The 20,593-nt window shown below is 43.5% G+C and overlaps 1 protein-coding gene across 1 annotated transcript in view; it reads left to right on the forward strand.

Moving 5' to 3' along the window:
• Positions 1 to 791: 791 nt before the first annotated feature.
• RYBP (RING1 and YY1 binding protein) overlaps positions 792 to 20,593 on the forward strand; it is a 70,727-nt gene continuing 50,925 nt past the window's right edge. Inside the window, exons 1-2 of the mRNA XM_079122584.1 lie at positions 792 to 947; positions 1,440 to 1,565. Of these exons, the coding sequence (XP_078978710.1) occupies positions 922 to 947; positions 1,440 to 1,565 (152 nt within the window). The 5' untranslated portion in view covers positions 792 to 921. The remainder of the gene's footprint in view (positions 948 to 1,439; positions 1,566 to 20,593) is intronic.

Raw genomic sequence — 20,593 nt, forward strand, 5'->3', positions numbered from 1 at the left:
CACAAGGTTAGAATGCTGGCATGTGGTCGCCAGGATCTGAATAGCAACTTCTCCAGGGAAACGCCCTATTTAGGCTCCCGGGGAGTCCGGAGGAGTCGCGGCAGCAGCCCGGGGTCTGGCCTCCGGGGCAGCAGTTACACCACACCCTTTCTGCGAGTTCCCCCCGCCACGGCCTGGGCGGGGGCTCTGGGCCGGCGTCTCCGCCCGGGGCAGGGACTTTGGGGGCGGCGGCCACGGAGCTCCGCGTGGCAGAGGGCACAAGTGCGCCGGGGCACGCGGGCCGCAGGAGGCCCCGCCGGCTCCCGGCGCGCTGCAAGCCTCGAGGCGCTGCGAGCGGCGCGGCTGTTGCGAGCCCTCGCGGCGCGCGCAAACTGCGCGGAACTACTTCTCCCGCGCCGCGGTGGGGCCGGGCGCCGGGCGGCAGCCCCGCGGGACGGCCGTGCCGGACCCCGCCGCCGGTTGCCCGCCCCCGGGCGCGGCCACGTGCGCCCCGCCGGGCTCGCACGCTCCACCGCGCCGGGCCGCTGGGGCCCCCGGCAGGCACGCGCGCCCCCCGCGCGCACACGCTCCCGGGCACGCACGCCGCCGGCCGGCCCACGTCCGCCACGCCCCGCCTCCCCCGCGCCCCGCCCCCGCCCCCGCGGCGCCGGCCGCCGCGCTCCCATTGGCCGCCCGGCGCGTGACGCGCGGCGCCGGCCCCGCCCCTCGTCAGTCACTCGGCGGAGGCGGCGCTGGCGGGGACTAGTCTCGTCCGGAGACTGGCGGCGGCGGCGGCGGCGGCCGAGCTCGAGCCCCGGCGGCTGAGGGCGGGCGGGCGGGCGCGGGGGAGGGAGGGGGGCCGGTCCGCGACGACTCCCGGGCGGCGTTTCTCCTGCGGGCGGCGGCGGCGGCGGGGGGGCTGGGCGCAGCCCGTCCGTGACCATGGGCGACAAGAAGAGCCCGACCAGGTACCTGCTCGGCGCCGCGGGCGGAAGGGAGGCCGGGGCGGCGGGGCCGGCGGCGACTAGGCCCGAGCGGCGCGCGCGGGGAGGCGCGGCTAAGATGGAGACCGGCGGGCGGCGGCGGCGGGCGGCGGCGCTCCGCGCGGGCCGGGGCCGTGCGCGCCGCAGCCATGGCGGCTCCTCCTCAGCCGCCCTCCGCCGCCGCCGCTCCTCCCAGACAAAGGAGATTTGCCCAGGTGGGGAGGAGGCGGCGCGGGCGGGCGGGCGGCGGCGGCGGCCCGCGCCCCGCCGCGCAGCCCCGCGCCCCCCGGACGCGCCGCCCGCCCGCCGCGGCCTCCGGCTGGGCCGCGGGTGCGCGGGGCCCCCGGCCGGGCGGGCGGGCGGGCGGCCGCGCGGGGTGGGCGGGGGGCGCCGGCGAAGTTTGCGGCGCCGGATTCCTGCGGAATCGCGAGGCTCACGCGCGCTGTTTGCTGTGCCCCTCTCCCCGCTCCCGCGAAGGCCGAAGAGGCAAGCCAAGCCCGCCGCGGACGAGGGCTTTTGGGATTGCAGCGTGTGCACCTTCAGGAACAGCGCCGAAGCCTTCAAATGCAGCATCTGCGACGTGCGGAAAGGCACCTCCACCAGGTACCGCGGCGCCGGCCCTTGGTCGGGGGCTCTTCCCCGGGTGGGGGAGAGGGCGGCCGGCCGCACTTTCTGCCCCGGCTCCAACTTGTTGATCGCGGCTTCTGCTGCGCCCGGGGGTGGGCGACGGGCTCGGGGTCGCGTGTCTCTGGCGTTGGGTGCAGCGCCTCGTGTTCCCGGGAAGATTTATGGGGAGGAATTTCCCCAGGTTTTCGTCTTATTTCATGCAGACGCTGGGTTTGACACTTGTATCCTTTGGCTTATTGGTGTTGGCTGGGAAAGAGAGGAAGCAGGGCTCTTGCTATGGATTGTAGGACATGAGACCTTTTTATTTCTGCCATGTGCAGAATGGTTTTAATTTGCCTGTCCTGAGTTATTTTTCTCTTCTCTGGGAAATTTAATGGTGGTAGTGCAGAAAGGCTGGTTGTGCTTTTCTGTTTCGAGCTGCAAATGTCTGTTATTTTCCTGCACTTGAAAATAGATGTTGGGGGTTTGATAAAGTGCATATTTTGGAAGGCTGAGTTGTCAGGGTTTTTTTGTTTTTTTGTTTTTTTTTTTTCTTTTTTTTTTTTCTCCCTTCTTTATTTGCTTTTGCAGAGTGGTGATGGAGGACGATTTTGCAAAATGGTGAAGTCAGTGGAGTGACTATTTTGAAGTTTGTGTTTTAAGCTACATTATGATGAAAAGAATGTTGAAAGAATTCCTTTTCATTTAAATGGAGGTGGTAAATGTGTGGTGTGGGAGCGAGTTGAACTACTCCAGATTTCACATACAGTGGGATGAAATGTCAGGACTGACGTTGTGGTCTGCCGGTCATCTCTAAACTTTTACCTGGAATGTCAGTAGTGTTCGAAATGAAGCTGTTGTTGGTATCATTTAATGGACAGGCATTGGGGTGAGTTCTTGACAGTTGATGGCCAAAAGTCTCATTTCATCAGGTACTTGTTTTTGAACTGGTGGCGTCCCGTGTGACTGTAGTCGCGCTCCAGTGCTCCAGCTGGATGTGCTTCTCTGGATGTATCCTGTTAGGGCTTCCTTGCTGTTTATACCTGGGATTAAATAGGATACTGGACACCCTAAAAGCGTATAACCGGGATTGTTTGGCCTAATTACTGGTAGAACTATTCTGTGAATTCCACCAACTAATGAGACCTCTGAATAAAAATACTTTAGAACTTGAGGAAGATATTTTCCCATAAGTAATTCATGTCACCTTTTAGTGTCATCATAGATTTACTTAAAATTAGAGAAAAAACACACATAGGTGGTTTCATAGAATTTGTTTTGCCATCTAAAATAGGGGCTTCCATGAGATGGCGTGAAAGTTTAGAAATATGTTACTTAAAGCAATAGTGATTGTGTATTTATGAGTGATGTTTTTTACATGTAGAATCCCTCAGAGGCCACACCTCTTTATTGTGGTTTTGCTTTGAGTGTTACTGTAGATGGTGTTCAAGTAAATGACTAGGAAACTCCTGAGAACTTGAACCTCACTGGTGAAGAGACTTGAGCCAGACTCAAAAGTTTATATCTGATTATTGCTGGGAATAATTATCTCATAATGAAATGCATTTCGGTTTCTATAAGTATTTTTAAAAACCTGACTCATCAACTTTTTGGAAGCACGGGGAAGGTTTTGACTTTAAAGAATAAAGTTTTTTTTCAAGACCAGAGATGACGACAGAGTAATTCAGCTTTTAAACAAATGAAATATTTCAGAGTAAGTTTAGGGAAACTTGCTTACAAGTATCTTTGTGGGTCATCATGCAGGTTTTTTGATGTCTTGTCATTGAGTAGAATTTGAACGTACATTTCACATGTCTGAGAACTTAAACTCTCACCAAGTCGTGATACTCTCACTTGGCTGAGATTTCTTTGATTTTGGTTAGATCTTTGCAGAAGTTGTTATTAATCGGAATTCAGTTAACACCTTGCCTTTCCTCAATTACAGATGGGCGTCATGTGGGCAGTGAGCTTTTGACAGGTTTCATCCTGTTCTCTAGTGCCTTAGCTTGGTTAATTGCTCCGTGATACTTGCCACTGTAGTGTTTTTTCTTGAGTCTTTTTCATGCGGTTTTTGTATCTCAAAGGTTTGATATGAACTTGATATTTTCTGTCTTGCCTGGTATGAATCAGGCTTGGTATTGATGGCAGTACAAAACTTGTTATTTTTTTGGCTTTTGTTTTCCCAGTTCTGGGGGGATTGAAGCCAGGACCTTGCACAGACTAGACAAGTACCCTGCCACTGAGCTACAACCCAGCCCTGTTTTTGGGTTTTGGAAGCTGGGTAATTGGCAAAATTTGGGGCTTTTAGAACAATTCGTTGACTGACATAGAGATTGTTTGGTCTGTTTTTGTATTTTAACAGCCTAGTTACCTAGCCTATGGTTATTTTTAAGTTTTTGATTATTCTTGTCTTTATTGTTATTGTCATGTACCAGTCAGTCCAGGAGTACAGCTTTGAATTAGTGGTAGCCCAGTGGGGCACAGAACTATATTTGCCCTGTGAGGACAGAGTTGGTATTCCTAAATATGATTAGGAAAATATTGCCACTCATCCAAAGAAAACTTACTAAATTCCTAGGATGGTGTGGAAGATATTCCTGAAGGCATTGGGGAGGAAAGGGAAATGTTTAAAATATGGTAAGATGTGTATCCAGATGACTATAATTCAAGTTGTAAAGACTCTGAGAGGCAATAAAAAATGGGATTGGAGCAGTCTGGCTTGGGGAATCAATTACATGGTTTCCCTCCCCCCATTTCTTTTGGAAAACTAGAATTGATTTCTCCAAATTCACCTGCCATATTACACTATTATTGTCATGTCATGTTATTTTTAATTCTGCAGGTATAATCATGAAGGTGATTCAGAGTGAGGATTTACTTCTTTTCTTGAGCAGCATAGAGCAGAATGAAAGGGAGATCAGAGGGTCCTAAGGAATATGCTAAGGTTCTAAGGAATTTGTGATAGTCTACTTGGAAGGCTTGGGGCAATGGAGATCTATATTTTAGATGTATTATTAAGTGTGTGTTGAATCTCTGGTTCTTTTCTGCAGTTCTTTTTCAAGCACACTATCCTACTCTCTAGCCCTTGGTCATTATTTGTTTTAAAATCTTTTTTGAGGTCCTGCAAGGTGGTGCACACCTATCATCCTAGTAACTCAGAAGGCTGAGGCAGATGGAACCCAAGTTTGAGGCCAACCTCAGCAGCTTAGCTGGGTGCTGTCTCATAATAAAAATGGGCGGGGATGTAGCTCAGTGGTAAAGCACTCCTCAGTCCCCAGTACAAAACAACAATCCTGACTTTTGTTGAGGTATAATTTACATATAAGATTCATCCATTCTTAATGCTGCAATTACTTTTTTTTTTTTTGGTCTTTTTAAAGAGTTGCGATGCCATCACTACAGTATGGTTTAGAATATTTCCATCTTCTAAGAGGACACCTTCTGCCTGTTCTTTGATACAAAGCCTCTGACCCAGGAGCACGGAGGAGTCATGGGCACCTGAGAGGGTTGCTTCCTACCACCTACTGGTGTACTCTAAGCCTTGCCACCTTGCAAGATGGAGAATAAAGGGGGAGTGCAGGGTTAGAGAGAGATGGCAGGTGGGCAGGAAAAAGTCCTGTCCCTTCCTGTGTGGTCGCTGCAGTATGTTTCCTCCTGCTTTGACAGACACAAAAAGGAAGACGCCTCTTTAAGAGAGGAAGGAATGCAAAGCCCAGAGTGGGGGACTCACCTGACTGTTGTCTTAAGTTCCAAGTGTCTGGCAGTCGCTTCCTAGACCAGGGAAGAAGCTGCATTGCTTCTGGGGTCTTGTGTCTGTGACTGCAGTGTGTGTCTGAAGTAAGCATTGCCAGTGCTGCATGCTCTTGCTAATGGATGTTTCTTTGCTAGGAGGGCTGCATTTTTACCTTCAGCGACTGTTTACATTGCATTACTTGAAAAATGAGAAAAGTTCTGCTTTGGATAATTGCCACAGATTTAGAACTTTCCTCTTATGATGTTGAGTTGAAGTCATGCTTTACTTAATCCCTGATGATTTGACTACTGCACCTCTGAAAAGTTTACTGTTTTTGGAGCTTTTCTAGACAAGTAGAAGTGAGGAAGTTAACTTTGGCTAATGCTATTGTGTGGAAACAACTTGATTTTAAAAAAGTTGGTACTCAGGATATTGGAGTTCAGGGAGAAGCAGCAACTGTTTTGTGGTAAGTTTTCCTTATTCAAGACTCCCTGATTCTTTGCAGTTGTAACTTTGGAATCTTTCCCCTTAAAGGCGGATACCGTGTCACCTCAGAATGCTCTAGGAACTATTGTAGACATTTTGCGGGGAAACACAACTTAGTTATGGCCTTTGCTGGAAGCTCCATATGGGTGCCTGGTGATTCTTTTCAGAAAGGAAAACCCCCACAAGAAGGAAAAGGTACCTGCATTGGGGCAGAGGCAGGTTGTGGGACAGTGCTTCCTGAGAGTCCTCAACAGTGGCTTTACGCCTTAGGGTACTTGGCTTTGTTGTGTTTGTCTTTTACAGAAATAACTCGATAAAGTACATCGAAAAATTGCCCCTGTCTTCCAAATCGTCAAACCTTATCAAACCTTTCAACCTCAGAGCTGGTACAGAAGCTGGTACAGTTTCAAAGATTACTCCTAACCCAGGAGTGGAGTAATAATTTATTTCGTGTTTGCTGTTGCATTGGACTTAACTGATTTATTGGCACTGACTTGATCCTATGTGTACTTGACGACCTTAAAGTAAATTACCTGGGTAGTTGTGGTCATTTGACATTTTTTTATTGAGCATGCAGCCATCTGGGCTCTGGGTATACAATGGTGTAAAGACAGACAAGTCCCTATTCTCATGGGATTTGAAATACTGTGGAGAGGAATAGAAGAGAAACAAGTGAACAGAAAAATGAGGTAACTTCTGCTAACCACAAGAGCCGGGAAGAAATTGGTAGGGTAAGAAACTGTAGCCTGATGAGGACCAAGCAGAAGCTTCCTTTGGGTAGTGTTGAGGTGTGCATTTGCCCTGTTAGAAGTGGGCTGCTTGTTTTTGATGCTAGGGGACAGTTAAGGCGTGACTTTACCTGTGCAGGCTAGCTCTTTGGGTAGAGCTGGAGCGTTGGTGCAGAAGCTGCTGAACTCAGTTGTGAGTTTAGGCTGACCTCGGGCTCACCAGCTTCCCAGTGTAATCTGTTAGTCCTTGAGATGGGAGGGCTTGAGTGGTTCACTTACGTGTTGTTTATGTGGCATACGTTAATTGTGTGCTTCAGTAGGTGTGAAGAAACTCCAAGGTTTAGAAAATTGTCAAGCAGCTGTAGTTTACCAGGTTAGTTGTCAGGACTAACTCAGTTTCTTAGTACCCGACACTTGGAAGCCTTCTCATGACCTGAGCTGGTATGTTCCCTAGTCCTTGTGGCTCTGGTTTTCGCTTTTCCCTGTCACCAGTGCCTTTTCTCTTTGTGGTAGTCCCTTTTAGATTCACCAAAAGTAGTGACCCTTTGTCTGCGTGTTGGTTTTTAAAGAGTTACTGAACTGAAGGTGCATGGATCATGAGTTTAAAGATGTGTTGTGCTTTCACAAGGCGAATATGTGTTCGTAACTGGTACCCAGATTGTGCCTCAGACTTTTAAAGAGAACGTTCCCAGGAGCCCTTCCTTGTACACCGCCCCCTGTGCCTGCTGTCCTGACTTCTAGCACAGAAGGTTAGTTCTGGCTTGCTTTTGAATTGTTTGAATGGAGTCTTAGAGTATATGCACTGTGGCTCTGGCTTCTTCCAGGCATAGTCGTGTTTGCAAGACTGATCTGTGTTGTGTGCAGTGCTGATTTTACCAGTTTTTTTGGTCCCTAGTAATGTCTTAGAGCTCAGTTCTTTGTCCGCAGACCCTTCCTTAAACATTCTAGAGAGAGGACCCTTCTCCACCCTCTTTGCTTACGTACCTGAGCTGCTGCAGCACACCATGAGTGTAAGACTTTATAGTGGTCATAAAGGAGTCAGTTTCAGCCTCTCATCAGTAGTATGCTCATCAGTCATTTTGTTTCAAGGTATTGGTTAAATAAGTGGAGAACTCCTGCTTTCAAGGACCTTAACAAATTTGTTGAAAACTTAGAGAATAAGAAGATAGCCAGTGATGGAAAGCAGCCCTTGATGTGAACGGCCGTGGGTGTGGAATGAGTTGAATCCAAGGTAGAAGACAGTAAGTGCTTTTTAAAAGAGGTTAGAGAGAAACTGATTCTTGGATGTCAGATTTATTCTGTAGGCAGATAGAGGTTATTCTGTTAATTCTTTGCCCCACCCCCCATCCTGTACCTTCATCTGTTTGGATGATATCATCCACACTTTTTGTTTTCCTCCCGCCTCTTATTTCCCAGGTAATATTTACTCTCCACCCATCACTACCCTTGGCCTGCATACACAGGGCAAGCAAAGCCAACTGCGTCCTGGGTTTCTTCCTCGGGCTGTTGGGACAGTTCATACTCCACAGGTTGAAGGTGGAATTAATGTAATATACAAGTATTTTCTCAAATGCCAATGAGATCATTCCAGTTCCCGGTTAGCATTTCATCCTGGTTCTCATTGCCTTTAGTATAGAATCCAAATCATGAGTATCACAGAAAGCTTTGAGGTTTGGGTCCTTTCCTTTGTCTCTCTTTAGATTTTCTGGGAGCAGCCCACGCGCCCTCCCATCTGTCCCCCGTGCTTCGTGTGGTGTTTCCTGAGCGTGGACTGTGGAGTCTCACTTGTGTGTCTCCACACGCTCTTCTGTTTCCTTTGAAATGCTTTTCCTCTCTCTATCCTGACTGGCTACTCGTGTCCTCTCTCGGTCTCAGGAAGCCTTTCTCTCCCTGCAGCCATGCACACCTCTGTCATGACACTCACTCTACTTTATGTGGTTTCTCAGGCCGCCTGTGCTATGGAGTCTCCTCTTAAGGGCGAGGCCTTTCTTCCATAGCTTTATTTTCCTGTGTCTCTTACAGTGCCTGGCGTTTGGTAGCGGTTCAGTAAATGTTTACTGCACAGAATAAATGAAGACTAGAAGAAAAGAGTTCCAGAAAGAATTCTGTTGCTGTGGGGGCCTGAACCTCTAATCCTAGCTGTTGGGGAGGTTGGAGTGAGACCTTGTCTCCCCCTGCCCAACAGAGTTCTAGTAAATGTTCTTCTGTATGTTATGTATTAGGGCTCTCATCTTGTGTGTCTAATGTGACTGGGTTAGAAGTTTGCCTTTATGAAGTCTGGGTAGTATTCCTGTTTTTCTGGTTTTGTTTTCTAAATAGGTACTTGAACTTAAAACAGGATTGCAGCCTTGGGGGCTGTAGACAGTACATTCAACTTACTTCCTGGAGTGGTTGTTTTGAACTTAGGATCTTTGGTATGCTTACCTAAGTAATATTTGTTGTGATAATCCTTCTTTCTGGTTGTCCAGTCTGTGGTGTCAGTAGCCAGAAGTCATGTTAGAAGTCTGATTGGTGATAATAAAGGAGGGCATTGATCATGTGGTATAAAACCTATTGGGGGGTGTTAAGAACTGAAGTTTTATGTAGGCTGACACCTTAAGAGTGCTTAAAAATGGTTACAAAACATACTGAACAGTGTTGGAAATGTTTTGCTCTTGTTCTGTCCTCTGAAGATAACTCGACTTGATAGCCGGACTGCTTGTGCTTGATAGGTGGACCTTGGACGCTGTGCACACTACCATCCTGTTGAGTAATTTGGATTATTTCTGTTAAATTGAAGTCTTGACTCATGCACTTCATTCATTTATTTAGCTATATTTTCATTTCCATGCAGTTATTGACAAAAAACACTAAATGGTGCTAAAAACGAATTCTGAGTAAAGGCAGCGCAGAAGTACTACTGAATTACTCAGAAACGAGGAATGGTTGAAGTCTCAAGATTACCAGATGAAAATTTATTTTTAAGCAGGGGTGGATACTACTGTCTCCCTCTTCCCCTCCCTCTGTTTAAATTATCCTGTGGTTGGGGAGAGAAACTAGCAGAAGGGATATGTTAAAAAAAAAAAATAGTAAAACTTTTCAAAGTATTTTTCTCTGAAGTTCAAGAGTACTAGCAGTACAAATGATAGAAACTTTACAGATCTTAGGAAGGGCGAGAAACGAAGGGTGAGGTGGTGCTGCCAGGGCCGTCAGCACGTTGGGTCTTTTCACGGCGAGGTGGTCAGTCACTGGTCTAAAACAGACTGGTGGCTGCTTTCTAAGAACAGATGAGATGTCACATGTGAGTGTTTATAGTTACTCTGTCCATTCTTCTACAAAAGTAAACTTCATTTAATATCATAAATGCGGCAATAATGGTCAAAGTTGTAAGAAGTAGGAATCCACCTCAAGCTCCTTTAATCAAAAAACAAAAGAAAACCATTTACTGGTGTACATAGCCAGTCATGAGGAGGATACACTTCGTTTGGACTCGGAATCAAAGGAAGAGTTAAAAGAATCAGGTCTCCTGCCACTTGCCCAATCCGTGGATCATCCTTTGTTGCCTGGAGGTGGGGATTCTGTGACTGGACCAGCTTAACTCATCTTCAAGGGTCTGTTACTTGGAAGGGGAACCGGGACACTTGCTAGGTGGATAGAAAGTTTCCACCACAACTTGGCGCCCCACATTTGCTACTGTGGGAATACTTATTGATAGGTTCCTTCCTGATTGTCAAGATAATAAGCTCTTCGAAGATGGGAGCTGAATTTCATTTATTTGTTATCAATCCAGCATCTCATAAATTATTTATGTATTTTTGTATGGGTAAAAGAAGAAAGAATATCAGTGAAGGTTGTTAAAACCTAAGAGTAATGTTCTTCTGTAGGTTATTTTATAGTTATATTTGGTAAATGATTCCTCATCCTTTATTTTGGTTATGAAAGTAATTCATATTTATTATAGGAAATATGGGGACAAAACAAAAAAATAAACATCACTCAATCCTGCCATCAAGGATTATTTTTGTTTATTGAGCAATTTATTTATTCACTGGACCACAAATAACTGAATGGGTGAATGAGACTCTGTGTGATGTGAAACACATTAAGTCTGATTTAAAGAGATCTGATATAGTTCATTTTGGATTCTCTGAGGGAGAAGTTTTGTGAACATTTCATGATTTTAGAATTTCTTATTTGTAGAGAGCAAAGCAGAAACTGTTTTTTTCTGGATTGTTTTCATTTGGGGGAAGAACTACATATTGAATTCTTAACATCAAAGGCTTAACTAACTTTGCCCAAACCCTTCTTTAAAGAACAGTTTCGTATACAAGGGTACGCTGCCTTAATGTTTTCTAAATTTGTTTAGAGTGGTAATTCTCAGACCGTAGTGTGCTCCACGGTCACCTGAAAGCCTTTGGCGCGTTATGATAGTGGGATTCGTTGTTAGGTATTTGTACGTGCCCGGTGCCCGCCAGCGTCAGTCCCTGGAACCTCTCCTTCCCTTCCCTCCGCTCCCCCTCCTTCCCCTGCTCCTTTCTTCTTCTGGTCCTCCCTTCTGTTTCAGAAGGACATTCCCCTCCCCTTCCTTGTTTCTCTAGCTTCCACATATGAGAGAAAACATCCACAGCCCTTGACCTTCCAAGTTTGGCTTATTTTGCTTAGTGTAATGCTTTCTGATTTCCATCCATTTCCTTGTGAGTGACATGATTTCATTCTTTATGGCTACATAAAACTCCACTCTGTATATGTACCACGTTTTCTTTATCCGTTCTTTCGTTGACAGAAATCTAGACTGGTTCTGTAGTTCGGCTCTTGTGACTTGTGCTGCTCTAAACATGGTTGTGTGTGTGTTGCTATATGTATGTGTATGCCGACTTCAGGGCTTCAGAATGAAATACAGAGCAGTGGTGTCGCTGGCTCCTGTGGGGTTCCATCCCTTGTCTTTTGAGCAGAGATGCTCTGTACTGATTTTCATAGTGGTTGTGCTAATTTACGGTCCCACCATCAGCTTAGCGTTCTTTTTTGCCCATGTTCTCTCCAGTATTATTATTTGTAGTCTCCATTCTAACTGGAGTGAGAAGAAATCTCAGTTGTTTTGGGCACTTTGTATTTGCTTTCTTTCTTTTTTTTTTTTTGAGGTGTGTGTCTAGTTCATTGGCCCATTTGTTGGATTTTTTTTCTCCCCTTGGTGTAAGTTTTTTGAATTATATTTTGGGTATTAATTTACTGTTGGAAGAGTAGCTGGCACATATTTTTTCCCTTGTTTTCGTTTGTTTTTCCTTTGCTGTGCAGAAGCTTTTTAATTTGACACCATCCCATTTGTTAATTCTTGGTATTTCGGAGTCCTGTTGAGGAAGTCTCTGCCTCTGCCTGTCTGTATGTTGAAGTGTTGACGCAGTTGTGAAGTTTCTAGTCTAATTTTTAGGTCCTTGAGTCATTTTGAGTTGACTTTTGTGCAGAATGAGAGGGATCTACTTTCATTCTTCTGCATATGAATATCCATTTTTGCCAGCGCCATTTGCTAAAGACTCATTTTGAAGTCTTGTTAAACACACATTGCTGAATCTCAACCCTGGAGTTTTTGATGAGCTAGTTCTGGTGTAGGGTCTGAGAAATTCCATTTCTAGTAAGTTTGCAGGTAGTGTTGATGCTGTGGATCTGGGTAGCACACTTTGGAAACTATGGTTTACGTGACTTCAGGTTCTCCTAAAGAGCAGCCAGGTTTCCCAGGGAAGCTGAGGTTTTTATTTTATTTTTTTACTGGGGATTGACCCACGGGCGCTTAATCACTGAGCCACACCCTCCCACCCCTTTTAATATTTTATTTAGAGACAAGGTCTCTTGATGAGTTGCTTAACTAAGCCCTGCGAAGTTACTGAGGCTGGCTTTGAACTTGGAATCCTCCTGCCTCAGTCTCCCTAGCTACTGGGATTCAGGCGTATGCCACCCAGCCTGGGTGATTGATCTTTTGATTGTGTGTTGGCATTTCAAAGTGAACTTAACTAAGTGTTCAATATTTTAGGACCTATATTTTTGACTTAGGTTTGGCATTGGAGGTGATACCTTAATGAATATATTCTGCAGAGTATAGGAATATTTATAAATTGAGGGACCATATCACTTATACTCTGGTGTCTTTTCTACATTGTAGAATCAGCTATTGTCTTACTTTGATTTCAGATAAAATATTTTTTAAAAATCCTGTTTCTGCATGGAACCAGGTTTTTTATTTATTTATTTTTTACAGGCTGCATTTTGATTCATTGTGAACATATGAGGTACAACTTTTCATTTCTATGATTGTACACAATGTGGATTCACACCATTCATGTAATATACGTGTATGTAGGATAATGATGTCTGTCTCAGTCCACTATCTTTCCTGCCCTCACCCCCTCCCGCACCATTTCCCTCTACACAATCCAGAGTTCCTCCCCCCCCCCCCCCCCATTATGTATCATCATCTACTTATCAGAGAAAACATTCGGCCTCTGTTTTTTTGGGCTTGGCTCATTTCACATAGCATGACATTCTCCATCTCTGTCCATTTACCAGCAAATGCCATAATTCTATTCTTTGTGGCTGAGTAATATTCCATTGTGTATCTATCCCACAGTTTCTTTTCCGTTTGTCAGTTGAAGGGCATCTAGGTTGTTTCCACAATCTGGCTATTGTGCATTGAGCAGCTGTGAACATTGATGTGGCTGCGTCACTGTAGTATGCTGATTTTAAGTCCTCTGGATATAAACCAAGGAGAGGGATAGCTGGGTCAAATGGTGGGTCCATTCCAAGGTTTCTGAGGAATCTCCACACTGCTTTCCAGAGTGGCTGCACCAATTTGCAGCCCCACCAGCAATGTATGACTATGCCTTTTCCCCCACATCCCCACTAACACTATTGCTCGTGTTCTTTTTTTTAAATTTATTTTAATTAAAAATCATAAATTTACATAGGGAATGTTGTTGGATTCATTCTGTTATTTTTTTTCCTCCCCACCCCCACCCCTAAAGTTGAGCCCAGAGAGGGAGGGCGGGCTCAGGGCTCAGTCCTTCATCTGACAGGTGCACCCAGGACTCGAACCCAGGTCCCTGCACACGCCAGGCGAGCGCTCTACTGGACGAGCTATTCGCCCGCTTCCTCGTGTTCTTGATAATAGCCATTCTGATTGGAGTTGTATGAAATCTTTGGGTGGTTTTAATTGCATTTCTCTAATTACTAGGGATGATCAGCACTTTTTCATGTGTTTGTTGATCACCTGTATATCTTCCATGAAGTGTCTGCCCAGTTCCTTAGCCCATTTATTGATTGGGTTCTTTGTATTTTTTGGTGTAAAGTTTAAGTTCTTTGTAAATTTTGGAGATGAGCGCTCTGTCTGAAGTGCATGTGGAAAAGATTTTCTCCCACTCTGAGGCTCTCTTTTCACATTATTGCTTGTTTCCTTTGCTGGGAAAAAGTTTTTTAGTTTGAATCCATTCCATTTATTGATTTTTTTTCTTTCATTTCTTACGCTCTGGGGGTCTTGTTAAGGAAGTCTGGTCCTAAGCCAGCGTGATGGAGATTCGGGCCTACTTTTTCTTCTTTTGGTGAAAGGTCTCAGGTCCAATTCCTAGGTCCTTGGTCCATTTTCAGTTGAGTTTTGTGCAGGGCGAGAGGGAGGGGTTTAATTTCATTTTACTGCATATGGATTTCCAGTTTTCCCAGCACCATTTGTTGAAGAGGCAGTCTTTTCTCTGTTTGTTTTTGGCACCTTTTGTCAAGTATAAGATAACTATACTCTGTGTGTCTTCTATTCTGTACCATTGGTCTACCTGTCTATTTTGGTGCCAGTACCAAGCCATTTTTGTTACTATCGGTCTGTAGTACAGTTTAAGGTCTGGTATTGTGAGACCTTCTGCATCACTCTTCTACCCAGGATTGCTTTGACTTTTCTGGCTCTTTTGTTCTTCCAGATGAATTTCTTGATTGCTTTCTCTATTTCTGTGAGGAATGTCATTGGGATTTTAATTGGAATTGAAATATATCTGTATAGCACCTTTGGAAATATGACTATTTTGATAATATTAATTCTGCCTATCCAAGAACATGGGAGATCTTTCCATCTTCTATGGTTTTCTTTAATTTCTTTCTTTAGTGTTCTGTAGTTGTCATTGTAGAGGCCTTTAGATGGATTCCCAAGTATTTTATTTTACCTTTTTTTTTTTTTTGAGGCTCTTGTAAATGGATTAGTTTCCCTAATTTCTCTTTCAGAGAATTCATCACTTATGAATAGAAACGTATTAGATTTATGTGTGTTGATTTTATATCCTGTTATTTTGCTGAATTCATTTATTAGTTCTAGAAGTTTTCTGGTGGAGTTGGAACCAGGTTTTAAAATAATCAGTAAACCAACATTCCAGTAAAAATCGGGCACATAATTTGAACAAGTAATTCATTAAGGAACACAAACTTGAGGAAAGTATAACTTTCCCCCATTGTTCAGAGAGATACAAAATAAGACAACATTTTTTTGGCCAGATTGAAAAGACTAAAAATAATTTTAGTGAGGTTTGGAAATGGGCATTCTTACCTTCCATGTTTACGTAAATTGGTTTAAGTTTTTGGAGGCCAGTATGGCAATTGGTATCAAATGCTTTTAAAATATTTGTACCCTGTGACCCAACAAAATATGATTTCTAGGAATTTGTGTGACCACATAAAATTTTCTCAGTATGTGACAAAAAACTGAAAATTACCTAAGTAAAGATCGGTACAGAGTTGTTAAAAATATGGAATACTCATGATAGAATATTCTGCAGCTGTTAAAAAAATGTTATAAGATGTGTCATACATGGCTGATGAGAATGTAGAACAGTATACGTTCTGCTCTAGAAAATAGCCTGGCAGTGCCTTACAGAACTAAACGTTACCTACCATGTGACCTCGTGGTTGCACCCCTGGATATTTATCCCAGAGAAATGGAAGCTTCTGTTCGCACAAAATCTGGTACCGTGTTTTGTCGTAGCCTCAATAAGAGGTAGCCTAGGTGTTCTTCAGTAGGTGAATGGAACATCTGTACTGTGGAATACTATAGAGCAATACAAAGGAACAAGTATTGATTCCTGGTATAATTTGAGTGGATCTCAAGGGCCTTGTGCAGAGTGAAAAGAGCCAGTAGCACAGATTCTCATACTGTAGGGCCCAACAGCCTCTTGAAATGACAATTGGCAATGCTTGGGGCTGGTGGAGGGACTAGGAGTGATGGGTGGAGTGAAAAGGCCAGGAAGGGGGAGCTCTTTGTGGTGATCATGTGGATGTGTGTCTTGTTACCTGTATATACAGGTGTGAAAAAGTGACTTGGGTTGGTGGGGAGGATTGAGAGGTTGGACGCTGGTAGCAGAGTAAAGTTGGGAGGAGTGAGCTCTGGTGGTCCAGCATGGTAGGCGACTGGTGTTGACCACTGTTATTTCCAGAGAAGTGGAAGAGAGTTCAGAAGGTTCTCAGTAAAGAAACGACATCATTTGAGGCGACCGAAGTAGTATAGCTGCACTGACTTGGTTATTGTACATTCATACGGGTGTCAAATTATCATTGTACCTGTAAGTTTGTAAAGATATTGAGTCTAAAGTAAATTGTTCTTGAAATTGTAAAGCACACAAAAAATGGCATAGAACTGTTGACACACACATACCACTGTCAGTTTCCCGGTTTTGACATTTTACTATAATCTAGAAGGTGCACATCGTGAAGAAACAGGATTAAGATTACGGGCAATTTCACTGTATTATTCTTGCGACTTCCTGTGAGTCTACAGTTATTTCAAAGTAAGTTAAAATGTTTAGAAAGAATATGTAAGGATGGAGGAAAATATTTATAGTGAAATGATTAGAAAACAGCAAGTTACAGAATGACAAAGTTATGTGATCCTACTTTAATGTTTCATACTGTCCAACCTATACAAGCCTAGAAGGAATGATTGATCGAAATATTAACTGTCACAAGATGATTGGTGTTTTTTTCCCCCTGTAGTTTCTATTGGTGTGTCTTTATCACTTTTGTAGTTGGGAAGAAAGCAGATATCAGATTTTTAAGAAAATTATTTTGGGACGTTGAAATTTAAGTGGAACTGTTTTTGCCTTAAGACTAAAATTGTTTTTATTGTTTATACTGAATTAAACTGTTAAACTGGGTGTGGTGGCACACTTGTAATCCCAGCTATTTGGAAGGCGGAGGTGGGAGGATCACAAGTTTGAGGCCACTCTTAGAAATCTAGCAAGACCCTGTCTCAAAATAAAAAATTAAAAAGAAAAATAAGGCTGGGCTTGGTGACACACACCTGGCAATCCTAGCGACTTGGGGGAGGAGGTAGGAGCTTTGCGAGTTCAAAGCCAGCCTCAGCAACCTAGTGAGAACCAGTCCTTAAATAAAGTAGAAGAAAGGGCTAGGGGATGTGGTGCTTAGTGGTTAAGTGCCCTTGGGTTCAATCCCCAGTACATACAACCCCCCCAACCCCCCAATAAAAAGTAAAAAGAGCTGGAGATTTATAGTATATATAGTTAAGTGGTAGAGCACTGCTGACTTTAACCAACCCAGGACCACAGAAATAAACCATTAAGATTAGGAAATATCTGTAGAACACTGCTGGGTTTAACCCCATACCACAGAAATAAACCATTAAGATTGGGAAGTATCTAAATACATTCTTCAAAATATGTTGTATTTGAAATTGTATTACAAGATATCCTGTGTGAAGTTCTGAATCAGTGCTGTCCAAGTAAACATAATGCAAACCACACACACATGATTCAGAACTTTCTAGTAGCTGTATGCAGGACGTAAAAAGGTGAGATTTAAGAGTGTTTTATTTAGTCAATTATTTTCAGAATGTTACTGTTTCAGCATGTAACCAATAAAAATTATGTTTTATATTTTCATACAAAATCTTCATAATCTGGTGCATGTTTTATAACTGTGGCGCTTAATTCAGACTGGCTGCATTTGAGTGTCGACTGGTGGCCGCCCTGTTGGAGAGGAAAAGAACCAGGGTTTTGGTGTTGACCTCAGCTTGAGTGACGGGAGTGCTGCCCTTTGCCACCCCTACTGACCTTGGTTAGGTTACTCTAACCTTTTGTTTTCCATTTATTAAATATGGGGGTATTAACTTGTGTAGTGATTCTGTAAAGATTAAATAAGGCTGGGCACAGTGACACACCTATGATCCCAGAGACTTGAGAAGCTGAGGCAGGAGGATCACAGGTGTGAGGTCCGAAGCAACTTAGTGAGACCTTGTTTCAGTATAAAATAAAAAAAGGGCTGGGGATGTGGCTCAGTGGTTAAGCACCTCTGGCCTCAATTCCCCGTACAAAGAAAAAAAGAAAGATTAAATGAATATATGTAGTGTACTTATTAGCACAGGACGTGGCACAGAATACATACTGTAAACAATATGAAGGGTGACTTTTCTTTCTTTCTTTCTCTCTCTCTTTTTCTTCCCCCTGTGCTGGGGACTGAATTGAGGGCCTCCTGCATGATGCTAGGCAAGTACTCCATCATTAAGCTGCTACTCCAGTCTTTTTAAAATTTATTTTGGGATACGGTCTTGTTAAGTTGCTGAGGCTGGCCTGGAATTTGAGATCCTTCTGCCTCATCTCTTGAATCTCTTGGGGTCACAGGTGTGTGCCACTGCCCAGCTTTGATTTATTAGTATTAGTAGTGATTAAATGAATGTGTGGTGCATGGACTAATTCTCATGTTCCAGACATAAAGCTTGGGGCCTTAACTCGTAAATCATGACTTGACTGAATGGACAGAGTGCACCAGGTCTGTCAGCATTGAGATGTTCTTAGACCCTTCTGAGGTTCTTTGTTTGCATAGTGCTTTACATTTTGCATGTCATCTGTATGTATGCTCCCAGTATAGTATCAAAGCCACCTGAGAGGTAGTTGTTAATAATTTTAAGTGGAAGAAGCAGAGGCTCAGAAACCTTAACTTGATTTCTTCCTAGATAGAATAGGAAAAAAGTGACTTAATTGAATGGACAAATGAACTTGTTACAGTGTTCTCTCATCGGTCTTCTTTTCTTTCCCTTCCCCCTTTGTCATCTTGAGAGAGAACTTACCACTCTCTTCCAGGTCCATTTGAATTAGAGGAGGGCAATAATATAATGCCAGTTGAGTAGTTACTTTCTCAGAGTTTTAGCCTCATCACATCACCTGTGATAAACCAACTGAATGAAGGCTGTAGAGATTGATTTGTTTTGCTCGTTGCTGTGTTTCTTTTCATAAAGTTCAGTGTTCCTCATCCTATCTTCTTAGAGAAATAAACCCATAAAAACAGACTGAGAATATGTAATATATCCTCACTATCTTAAAATTAGATTCCTTCAAGTGCTGTTCAACTCTTGACAACTTTTAAAATTACACAACTTTTTGAAAGAACATTACAAGCCATTGAATTCCTGGGTGAGAAGTCGTGAGTTTGAATAATTGACTCTCCCAAGGCAGTGGTGCTGTTTGCCCGGTGGAGTCAGATGGACCAGGTGTCACTGGACTTTCAGACTGTTCTAGGAGGTAGGTTCTGTGGTCCTTGTATGCAGGACTTGGCTTTATTTCTAAGTCCTCCAGTTAAAATATTGAGCGAGCCATAGCATGTCTACTTTGTTTTGGGGTACTGTGGAGCAGAATGCATGACAATAAATAACTCATCTTGGCAGTCCCGGTATGCACCCTAGAAGCATATGTGTAAGAAGGGGAATAATATTTTGATGCTCAGGATGAGAGTGGTAATAGGGAAGGTAGGAGGGTGGAGTGCTATTTGATGCTTGGTTTTCAGATATGCCCTCTTTGGATCTTTGATTTGCCTGGTAATGCCCCCCTTCCTGCCTGTCTGTCTATTCTATAGTTTGAGAACTAGAAAACTTACACATAGCATCCAGCAGATCCTATACAAAGAATTCATAATTTCTGATCTTTTTGAATCTTAGTAATTGAAATTCTGCATTAGGTTTTTGTGTTTCTTGTTCTTGTTCCTCTTCTTTTTTAAATTAAAGGATGTAAGAACTGTGAAACAATATCCTGATTGACTTTGGGGGAGAAATTTGATATAATGGAATCATGTTTCAAAGATTTCTGTTTTGGAAGGGGAATCTCAGTGGCCAAGATTTCATCACAGTTTCACCATATACAGTTTCTGTTACCACAGTCAAATATGAATAAAAGCTTTAAAATACTTTATTATTGTAAGATGTAAGTTTTATATGCACAGAAGTGTATGCTAGGTTGGGATTTAAATTTGAAATTAACGGAACTGGTTGATTTCATGTCTTTACCAGTTTTAAAATACTGAGATTTGTCAGTTTTGGCAATTTGTAATAAAATGACTCTTAAATAACCTCATGCTAAATTACTTGTGTAAAAAATATATATAAAACAATTTATTTGTCATGTATCCCACCCAGTGATGTATAAATAGATATTTATTTACACATATTAGGATCTCTGAGTAGGAAAGTCCCATCTGTTGAAAAGTTTTGGTTGTGTTCAGTTTATATGCACCTGAACATTGTAGGTAGTGTTTTTATTTTGAAATTCTTGGCCTTGATGTTCCCACATTAAACTGATTGTAGACTGACCCCAAACTGAATTCAGTCTTTCAGGATCTCAGAGGTAGGGAGTCACAGCAGAATGAAAATCTAGTGTGGAAGACAAGTGTGTTTTTAAGTGTTAACTGGTGGATTGCAGCCCTAAGGCAATTCGTGTATAGAACTTTGTTACATTATTTAATTAAAAGAATGAGGCTGATAAATCTTTCTTTGAAAAGAATTTTTATTACTGAAATAGTTAATACCGAATTATGCCCCACAGCAAAACTTGGTTCTAGTAGAACAGGTGCACATTACACGTTTCTCTTGCTTAGCGTTTATCTAACCAGTTTGTTGGGTGTCCTAGGTGCTGAGCATAACAGACTGGGAAGGGGGCTGCTCTTTAAGAACAGTGGGGCGCAGCTCATAGAGGCTTCAGCAGTGATCTTGCAGCCTGCCCCGTGCTAATGAGGGCCACCATTTAAGGGGCATTTAGTGTAGGGTAGGGACTGTGATAAGCTCGTTTCATGCATTTTCTCATTTA

This window comes from Sciurus vulgaris (genome assembly GCF_902686455.1).
Source record: "Sciurus vulgaris genome assembly, chromosome: 19".
Classification (NCBI taxonomy): Eukaryota; Metazoa; Chordata; class Mammalia; order Rodentia; family Sciuridae; genus Sciurus; species Sciurus vulgaris.